The 10,851-nt window shown below is 42.0% G+C and overlaps 1 protein-coding gene across 1 annotated transcript; it reads right to left on the bottom strand.

The window, feature by feature from the left end:
- Positions 1-355: 355 nt before the first annotated feature.
- Positions 356-9,004, bottom strand: snw1 (SNW domain containing 1). The gene is made up of 14 exons (XM_080513807.1): positions 8,967-9,004; positions 8,397-8,553; positions 7,993-8,154; positions 7,232-7,327; positions 6,366-6,472; positions 5,486-5,590; positions 4,976-5,045; positions 4,806-4,871; positions 3,715-3,831; positions 3,481-3,622; positions 2,870-2,972; positions 2,206-2,323; positions 1,650-1,813; positions 356-713 (listed from the first exon to the last, which is right to left on the bottom strand). Exons 1-14 carry the CDS (start codon positions 8,978-8,980, stop codon positions 521-523), a joined length of 1,614 nt encoding a protein of 537 aa, XP_080369933.1. The 5' UTR covers positions 8,981-9,004; the 3' UTR covers positions 356-520.
- Positions 9,005-10,851: the final 1,847 nt, after the last annotated feature.

The raw sequence follows: 10,851 nt of genomic DNA, 5'->3' as shown, positions 1-10,851 counted from the left end.
GGAAAAGTTCAGAAATAAACAACTTGAAATACGGCTGAAAGAGAATGAACGCTGCATCTCATTTCTGGAAAATTGACTCCGGAAGAAACAAAATGCCGCCAGTTATACACGCGGTATGAAAATTTATTCCAACGGTATTAATGTACAATTATAGAGCCTGACGAGTTCATACCGCTGTATAAATACCCGACTGCTCAAACACACCGGGGAACTTAAATATAAAACACAGCGAAGAGAAATTAAGAGGAAAAATGTGAACATTGACCCGCTGCTGTTGGAAGTGAAATCAGGGAATTTATGGTATTTCATATAATACAAAAAAAAAAAAAATTCAAGGGCCAGAATATGAACAAAATGAGCAGATGGACATTTTATTTCACTTACATTAGTTAAAGCTAAGAGGGTGGGACATTTTTTTTTTTTTACAGTCACCTCTTCGAAGTCAAGACAAAAAATATATATATATAAAAAAGAAAGGTCACTCCTGACAGCGACACAGGTGTTGGAAGGTCCTGGGCGCTCACTCCTTCCGGCGCTTCTTGTCGTGGTAGTCGTCCTTGGAGCGGTTGCTGGTGGACGGCCTCTTGGAGCCGCCGTGCTGCTTGGCCTGCTCCAAGAACTTGTCCAGACCGAAGGGATCCTCCTCGAACTGCACCGGACCCTCCCGCCGCTGCGTGTGGTCGGCGCCGGAGAACTCTTTGTCTGGGGCGAACCTGAAACAACAAGTATTTAATGTTACATTAACAAAGTGAGCACCACGATTTGTTTTTCTTTTGGCACTGTTCCACTTCCAAGACAATAAAGTCTCACCACGGCGTGGGCGGAGCCATCGGTTTTTCGCATTGTGTACAAGTAATCACCCTCAACAGACTCTGTATCTCCTCACGCGGCACGAACACGGATTTGGAAGAGTGGAGTTACAAGCCCGCGTTGGATATCAGCTCAATTTATTAATATTGCAAAATGTGTAACGTTACAATCGTGCTTTATTGTCAAGATGTGCTTAACTGCACCGTGTTTCGGTTTAACTGGTGCCCCTGTTAACTGGTGACCTACTTCTGCCACCAGCAGTTAAGCAGCAGCTGATATTAAATCAAGACCCAAAAAAAAAAAAAAAAACGGTACAATTCCTTAAACCACAATGGAAATGCAATTAAATGGTGTTCGCCACGTCAGCGGCAGGTTTTAACGTAGGCCGTGCAAACGGACGCAGTTCCCCCGTTAATAGGGAAACCAGTTATTCCCGAAACACTGTGTTGGAACGTTGTGTTTTACGCGTTGGTGCAACGCCCCGCGGTCGTTCCTAAAGGACAATAACAAGCCAGTGACGAGGCATTTGGGACAGGTTGTGCTCGGTTAGCGGAGTGAGGCACTGCTGCCTGGAGGCTCGCCGCTCTGGCTTCACGTGCACAATAAACAAAGCAACAGCTTGTTGTGCAGCTTTGCGACTAGATATTCTTTTAACTTACGTGGAGAATAAACTTTAGTCTCGGAAAATATTTCAAGGCTTCCCCCCCCCCCCCCCCCCCACATTTAAAAAATTACCCAAAATGAAACTTTGCACGCCTTAAAGGTCTCATATTATGCAGTTTTTCAACAATTCAAGTGTATCGCGAGGCACAAGACGATGTGAATGTACAGCGTCGTACCTGTTGTTGGTCATCAGCGTCTCGAAGTCGTCTGTGTAAGCGTCTTTGTCGATGTTTTTGCTGGGCCGGTAGATGTTAGTCGCCATGTCTCTGCCGCCACGGAACGGCTGGTCGTAGACATTATACATCTCGTCCTCGCCGCCAGCAAAGCCACTGTCCATGCCCTGAGGACGATCACAGAGGGGGAGGAACACAACATTGACATAGTTAAAATAACAAAAAAATCCTCCTTTACTCAAATGTTTACTTTGGAGGAGGTGGATTCGTCCCGTACACGTTTCTTGACAAGCACCAAAAAAAAAAAAAAAAAACAGATTCGGCCTTAAAAAAAAAAGAACTCACCTTTTGCTTTGTGTTTCAACTTTAATACTGAAATTGTAATTTTCATCATGTCCAGCCTTAACTTGGGAGTTCATGATAGTGTTTTTAAATTGGTGTATGAAAGCAAGTTAAAACAATTTAATTATATTTTCACGAATCAAGCCCAATCAATCGTCACTTGATTACGATAGTTAAATAAATGAAGATAACAACGCGACACAGTCTGAGTACCAACCTTGCTCTGGTTGAAGAGTCGCTGGTCGTATTGAGCTTCGCTGGAAGAACGAGGGTTCGGTTTGCCCAAAGCGATGATTTCACTGATGTCCCTGTCCTGGTCTCTCTGCAGCTTGGATCTGAAACACACACAGGAGAAGATGAGCAAAGATGTTTTCTCGACATGGCGAGAAAAGAGAAGAACAAAAGATGAAATACTAAAAAATATAGCAAGAATGTCCACAATGAGTCCAGGATTTTTAACTTCAGAACTCACACGTTCCCAAAAGTAGAACTGAGCAATTAAAAGTTTATTTTCTACTGAAATGTGTGTCTAAAGTCTTAACGTCACCAAGAATTCAACATGAGAACTTCAATCTTTAATCATCTTGATTGTCCTTCAGCAAACTGCCGCCTCAAAGTTAAATGAGAGGTAATTTGAAGATAACAAGGCCTCTGCTTCCTGACAGATGGAAGTGTGATTGTAATGAGCTCTCCTCTGAATTCCAGTTTCTCTGCTCTTCCAGGGACCCTCAACTCCATCAAGTGACGGAGACACAACGAACAAACGCACACCGATCAGACCAGGAGCTGGTCGATGCGTTTATTCAGTATTACGACTGGCTTTATGGGTGATTTAGTAGTGCAACTGTGTGTGTATGTGTGTATACATGTGTGTCCTGCACCTCTTATCAGGAGCCGCCCTGGAAATGTTTCGGTCGTGCTGCCTCTCCTTCCGTCTGTCATGGCGGATCTCGTCACGCTCCCTGGCCTCGCCGTCCTCGCCGCCTGCAGGGCGGGACACAGGGAGGGGTGTAAAGGCAGAGAATGAGGGAAACAAACACAAAGATGGAGAAAGAGGCCCGTTTGAAGTGAAAACACATCGTTTTTGCATTTCCGTTTATAAAACAGTTTGACATTTACATTAATGTGACGCAAACACGATACGTCTTCAGATTGGGTTCATTTGAATTTAGTTTGACAGAACGTAGTGAGAATCATCTGGTTCAAGTGTGGAACCACTGTATTCCTGAAAAGCAAGTCAACCGTTCCATCCCCAGAAATGTAAGTAAAGTATCGGTGAGGAAGTGGAGAAACATAATTTCACAGCTTACTAGACCCGTCAACACGGGCGTGGTGAAAAATACGCTCATCTCTGATGCCGGTCGTGTTTCAGATGCGGAAAGTGCGACGGCACCGATGAGAGTCCGCTCGACTTAAATGTAAAACCACCAACATCCTCCAATACTATGAACATGAAACAACCTTCATCCTGGTTCCTGCATCCAGGACTCACCTTTGTCCCCGTGACTCTTGATGCCAGCCCTTCGGTCTCGGGCCATTTGGGCCAGCTCCCTCAGTTTCTCCTCTTTTTTTTCCTTCTCTTTCTGAGCCATCTTCTTCTCCACCTGGGCCCTCATCTCCACGGCCTCTCTGGCCTGGAAGTACAAACAAGTGTTCCAAAAGGTGAGCAAATCTGAATCGAGGAGTTTCTAAAAAAAAAATACACGACCCATCAGTCACACGTTACCTTTCTGTCAGCGATGTAAAGCGCCTCGGCCAGCTTGGCGAAGTTCTCGTTGATGTGTACGGTCTGTAGGCCTCTCCCATCAGCGGCCAGCCTTTTGTCAAGAGGGATGGTGTACCCCTGAGACGAGAAACACAGAAGTGCTTTTAAGTACGGTTGTGTGTGAGAAATATTCACGTTCTGACAACATGATTGAATCGGGTCGTTTAGGCCCCGATCGCACATTTCAGCTAAGATCGCACCATTTTTGCACCAGAAAAGTTTGACATTAACCCACCATTGGCACTTTTCCACTAGTTTCTCCTCAGCCTTGCACAACTTGACTCAACTCGCTTTTGACACTTTTTTATTGGTCCCCACCGCCAGGTACTTTCATGGTACCCGCTCGACTGAGGTTCCAATCGAGCTCAAACAAGCAGACAATGCGACGTCGGCAGGTGGCTGGTGCATCACGAAATGCAGTTAAAAACTGTTTAACTGCATTTCCATCCAAGTTTAAAGTATCATAGTTTGTTTGTATTAATTAATTAATTTAACACCACCTGTTACTAACTGCGTGGGGCAGAAATCGCCATTTAACAAGGGCACCAGTGAAGTGGAAACACCGAAGCATCATATCGGGGGGTGACTACTTGTGCACGACGGGGAAAGCTCCGATGATTCCGCCCACGCCGTGGTTGTAAGTAAGTAAGTAAGTAAGTAAAATTTATTTATAAAGCGCTTTTTACAGATAAAATCACAAAGTGCTGTACAGGAGAAAAGGTAAAAACAACAATATAAAATGTATATACATGTGTAAAATTAAAGTGATACTAGTGAAAAACCCATCAACCAAAAGCTCTTCTAAATAAACATGTTTTAAAGTCCTTTTAAAAAGAGATAACAGTCTGCCAGGCGCAGAGACAGGGGCAGAGCGTTCCACAGGGGCAACAGACTGAAAAGACAGGTTGTACTATTGTAATGGAAAACGGCTGATTCAGAGTCCAGCAAGGCTGAATAGAAGCTAGTGGGACAGTGCCACACGTGTTAAGATGAACAGGAGCCAGGTCAGAATAAAATACTGTGGATTTCCATGAAATCAACGTAGGTTTTACCTTTGCGTTCTTCCAGTTGGAAATGCATGGAGGGATCTTCCACTCCTGTTGTTCCTTGACCGTCATCTACAACAGAGAGAGACACTCTATCAAACAGCGTCAAAGCTACACAATCTGAACATGCAATGCAGATTAAAATGCTGGAATGAAGAACATCAACCTCTAAGTACCTTTCTGCTTGGGGAGTGCATGACAGGGGCGGGTGGAGACGGAGGCCCTCGGGGAATCTTCTTGTTGATCCTGAAACACGATAAAAACACTTTATGAAGCTTTAACCGAGGGTCATTATCGCTTCGCTGTGAAATAATAAAAAAGATCATTGCATAAATTAAGATCGTACTCATCAAAACCAACTCAAACGTTCCGAATCATCTTTTATCACCCTTTCGAGCGCCATCAGGCTCCTCCACTTTTTTTTTTGCTCATTTGAGTGGAACATCAAGTAATAGTCAAAGGAAATCTAGCAGAACTCCAAATGGACGTCATTACGCAGCAAAAAGGCACCAAAACACCACGAGAAACTTCAGCAATAACTTGAAGCTTGAAGAGGAAAGCGATGAAAAACCTCTTTGAAAAGAGAAATTAGACAAATTCTAATTACATTTAATACTCTGTGTAATCAAGTGGAGTGGTCGTCAGCCATGCATTAAAGCTGCTGTGATGGAGGAATGATTACTTACTTGAATCGGGGCGGCTCCATGGGGTCCTTCTGCATCTCCACCATGCGGATGACTCGCTGTTTGGCCCCAGAATTGAAAGCCACCCCCTGCTGGGATGGTGTGTATCTAGAAGGGACAGAAAAATGAAAGGGATGAAATAACGGCACACTGATAACTTTGCTGACAATGGTCATAACGATCATGAATAGTTTGTTAGGCCACTGGGGTTAGAAGACATTGAACAAGAAGTGTCAAACTCAGATCCTGGAGGGCCACAGGCCTGCATGTTTTCCATGTCGTCCTTCTTTAACTCACCTGGATGTGACGATGGTTCATCACCACATTCAGCATAAAGCCAGATAACGAGCCACTCATTGCAATCAGCCACGCTGAAACAGGGAGACGTGGAAAACATGCAGGACTGCGGTCCCCGAGGAACTGAGTTTCAGACTCCTGTATTAAACCCTTACAGGTGTCGTTCTACTGACTTGATTTGTTATTGACCAAAAATGAAAAATACATGACACACATTGACAATGTTATTTTAAATAATGTATATGGATAAAAAGTGACTAACACAATAAATACGGTGTGGTAGTAGGTAGTGGTGTGTGACAGCCCCAATCTTAATACCATCAAATTTATTTCAGACCAAGGTCAAACTCAAAATATACATCATTATTCCTTCAGATCGAACAGTATAAAGAGGTACGCCTTCCCTGAAAGTTTCATTGAGATATGTTTGATTATTAAAGAAACTACAAGTGTTTTTATGTAAAACATTATGCCGATCGAATCCATACACTACCCAGGATTTCCATTAAACTTCAGGCAAGTGCTCAAAAGCCATAATATCAAGCCCTGTACATGTTGGTGCTAATAATCCATCACTAATGCGTACCGGATGTATTGTGCCGGAGCTTGTTTGTCTGCAGCTCTCACTGGCATGGCAGCAGCGATCTTCTGGGAGACTTGCTTATCCAGGGCAGCGCGGGTCTTCTCAGTCAGCTACAAAACAAACAAAAACAACCAAACTCATTAAACTTTTGACTGCGACTTTCTCTCAAATGACAGTCTTGTAAGAAACGTGTAGAACATATTCTCAAAAGAGTGATTAGTAAAAACAAAGCTATTTAAAAACAACGAGTTATTGACTTCCTAAAACAATAATTTGAACAAAAGTCTCCAAATGCATTCAATCAATCAAAGAGCTACAGAATATTCTGAGATGTGTTCTAAACTGTGAATTAAATGTAGATGAGCAGAAGGACGGAATGCTGCAAGTTTAACTTATACATCTTCTCCATTGCATAACACTTTTGTTATAATAGTTTCAAAATGCAGCGCTACGCTAAAGAGGCAAAATAATGCAAATTATGACAGCACATTTAATTTCAGGAATTCCTCTGGTCTTTCTGTAAAGACCTTTCAAAGCTAGGCACAGAACGCCTGAGTGTAGGCTGGTTTAAATTCTTATACCTCTTAATGTAATCCTAAAGTAACTATAATTTTGAGATAAGGACTCCATATAGGGGCCACACTATTACTTCCATATCATTTGTATACCCCAATATAGCATGTAATGTCTATTTGATTGGAACATTGTACTGTGATGCAGAGTAACTCTGGAATCAATCTGATGTTTTCTTGTTGATGTTCCATGATGAAACATTAGTATTTTTGTTCCCACAGGCCTAAAACCTTTCGATGTCTCTGGGTAGATAAACTCCCAGTCGTTGGTGATGCACACAAACCAGTTGACATTACCTCCTGCACAGACTCCTCATCAGGCCGCCGTAGTTCTGGCGCATCTTGATTCATAACCTCCTTAGGGAGCAGGTCGGTGTATTTACTGAAGATAACCTACAGAAAAAACCCCAAGCAAACAAATAGTAATTAATGTTAACAAATTGAAAAACTACAAAATTCACAGGAAAAGCTGATGTCACACTTCCTAGAGCAAAAGTCACAACACAGAGTCCATTAAAATGGAAGCAACCATAACAAACGTATAGAAATGTGAAAATAAAATTTCATCATGCTTGTTAGTTTAAACAAGGAGTCTGCAACCTTTATGAACAAAACCATCATTTTCTTTTTAAATTTCCTCCAAATTAAATTGACCTGGAGCCACAAAACATGTTCAACACTTTAAATGCTGTAATATACTGTAGCTGTGAAAACAGATAACTTTAGATTAGAAATACTTTATTAATCCCAGAGAGAAATTCTTATAAACATTGCTCCACCCAGAAGAAACAGGAAAAAAAAGTTGATCATCAATTAGACAGCAATACAATTAACATAAACAAGAAAAGGATGACTTTAACTAAAACACAGCAAACACTATTAAATGATCCAGGTTGCAGACTCCTGGTTTAAACCCATGCAGGTGTTCTTGATGATAGCAACAACACAATATAGTTCATTATATTATAGGTTGTTTTTTTTTTTTTTAATAGCACAGGAATATTTTAACTGATGATTGCAGCAAGGATTACCTTTTCTTTCATTGCAGCAAGGATTACCTTTTCTTTCCCCTGTCCTTGTCTGGCGATGGCATCATACTTTATTTTTCCTTCAGCATCCACTTGCACAGCCAGGGCATTGGAGGTTTTCTTTTTACGACCCATCTCCAGAGGAAACTGGGCCACATGGATCTCTGGAAAAGCTCCTCCATCTCCGAAATCCTGCACAAATAGAGACTTTACTTAACTACGATTGAGACAACATGTTTACGTACTATCCATCACCCCCTCTCCAATATTTTTGGTTTATTCTTCCTCGTCTTCGATGTTAATATTTAATACTTAATAGTTTCTCTTCACAGTTTTGTATTTTACTCGTGCTCATTGAAGTCACCGAGGTTGCTGTAACGAAAGTTCACTGCTTAGAACACCGTGTTTCAACATTATATAAACGAGGGACTTGCCTCGAAGGACCGGGGAACCCAGCCTTTTCTCTGCCCGTAGGAAGGGGGGTCTCTGCGGGATGAAACCAGGGCGGTGGAATAATTGGACTTCTGGGCCCGGAGTCTCTCCTCTGCCTCCAGCTGGTCCTGGGACAGCTGAGTGGGCGCCGGGAGAAAGCTGGAGACACAGAAGCACACACGTTGACTGTTAGCCCGAGCTAACGTTAGCCACCAGTCAGAATAGCTCACTTTGTTCGGATAACTATCTGTTAAAACACCCAATAGACAAACCACAAGGGAATCCAGACGTTGTTACAACTCTACGTATCCGCATAAACGCTTAAAAACGCCGAAACCGCGAATAAACACTAATCATTGTCATAGCGTTGAGCTACCAAGCTAAGTAGCGCATTAGCTAGCGGCTTAGTTCACGGCGGTAGCTTTGATTATAACCTGACACAATCCAAAGGATCACAATTTATAACGTGGCATGGTAGTCTTCATCTGAAGATAGCAATTTCCAAAATGAAAACCGACATTAAGTATGTTATTGTCAATTATCAATACATAAGGCCTAGTCGGAGTACTCACTTCGCAAGAGACATTTTCCGTTCTTCCGTCGGTGCCGATACGCGAAGAAGAAGCGCCGCACTTTTCGCTCGCTACACCGGATATCACGTGATCTGTATGCAGGAAGTGAGTCTTTTTTTATTTTCATTAAAAAAATATTTAACTGAAACAATTCAAGCAAATAAAAGAAGGTCGCATACACACAGCCATTAACATGCAAATGTCTACTTTGTGTAAATATGAATTTTTATCCTGCAACTGTACACAGGAAGTTACGTCACATGGGCGGACGTTTTTCTTCTTCATAATTTTTAATTTTTAATTTTTTTAATTGAACAAAAGTGCAGAATATATACATATGACAATGCACTTGAATGTTATATACAATGAGCAATATAACAATGCCTAAGCAGGGCATTAGATTGGTAGATTCCATTCAATATCTTAAAATTGATTTCTTGGGATGGTCAGAACTTCAGATAATTGCTTCATGAAAATGGTTGTGTCATCCGCAAATTCACTGATGATGAAAGGCATCCCAAGAAGGTCTAGAGGAGCAATATTTGAATTCTGTATGTAAATGGACAGCCTTTCCACAGCCATTATGAAGAGGAACGGTGAAACTGGGCACCCTTGTTTAACTCCTTGATGGATGTTGAAACATTGAGAGGTGCCTGGATGTAAAGCAACTGAACTAGTAGTGTTTGTGTATAGTGAACGAATAATATTTTAAAATGTATTGCCTAAACCAAAAAGATTTAGACATTGAAGAATGAAAGGGTGTTCGATTGAATTGAAGCCTCTGTAAAAATCCCATAACAAAATAAAACCATCATCTTCGATTAGTTCACTGTAGTCCACAATATCCAGAACTAATCTGATATTATTATGGATTGATCTTCCTTTCAGAAAACCTGACCGAGTGTTAGTAATAATCTGATGTAAATTTGGCTTTAGCCAGGAAGTGGTTTGGTTGCTGGGGAGAGCTTCATGGGTGAAAAGGGGTCTTTTTTTGGGTTTTCTGTCGAGGTTTCCATCCTTTCTGAGCAGTTGTGGCAGTTGTCAGGTGTGCTGCGGCGGGTCGGACCTGAAGTCTTCTTTGTAGACATAGTCTGCTGTTTTCAGGAATTTTAATTGGTGCAAAGTTTGAATGACATCCTTTCAGCTCAAGATGTAGAATTTAAGTTGTAAGATGGGTTTAGACAGAGCTAAAAGCACCAGATGCACCCTGTCCGCCATCTTACCGGAACCTCATAATTTAAAAAAAGAATTGAACAAGAACATTTACAAATTCTACTGGTGGCTATGCATCATGCAATCATCCATCACAAAAGGAAAAAAAAATCAGATGCCAACAAATAAACTGAAATTCTAGAGGGGGACGTATAAGCAGTCAAAAGGACAGAAATAAACCAATGCAGGTTGACAGTCACATAAACATATTTTCATCTGGGCTTTTCGCATTGAAGTTAAATCAGAATAGAGAGAAACATGTCTTTGTATACGGACGGCCTCTTTGAGCCGCAGTGCTGCTTGGCCTGCTCCAAGAACTTGAACCTGAAAGAAGAAGGGGAAGGTATTTAAATATCACACGAACAAATGCTCCATGGAGGTGATGATCCGTTTCTTTCTGGAACATTTGCTGGAGTCAAAAACTGTGTTGGAACGTCGTGTTTTGTGCGTTGGTGCAACGCCCCGTGGTCGTTCCTAGAGGACAATAACAAGCCAGTGACGAGGCATATGGGACAGGTTCTGCTCGGTTAGCGGAGTGAAGCACTGCTGCCTCGAGGCTCGCCGCTCTCGACGCTCTGGCTGGGACTTCATGTGCACAGTAAACAATACGACGACTTGTTGTGCAGCTTTGCTGTTCTTTTGATACAAGAGTTTAACTGACGTGGAGAATAAA

Source organism: Blennius ocellaris, assembly GCF_963422515.1.
Source record: "Blennius ocellaris genome assembly, chromosome: 18".
In the NCBI taxonomy this organism is placed as follows: Eukaryota; Metazoa; Chordata; class Actinopteri; order Blenniiformes; family Blenniidae; genus Blennius; species Blennius ocellaris.
Note: the sequence above shows the minus strand (reverse complement) of the source record. Positions and strands in the feature narration are given on the sequence as shown.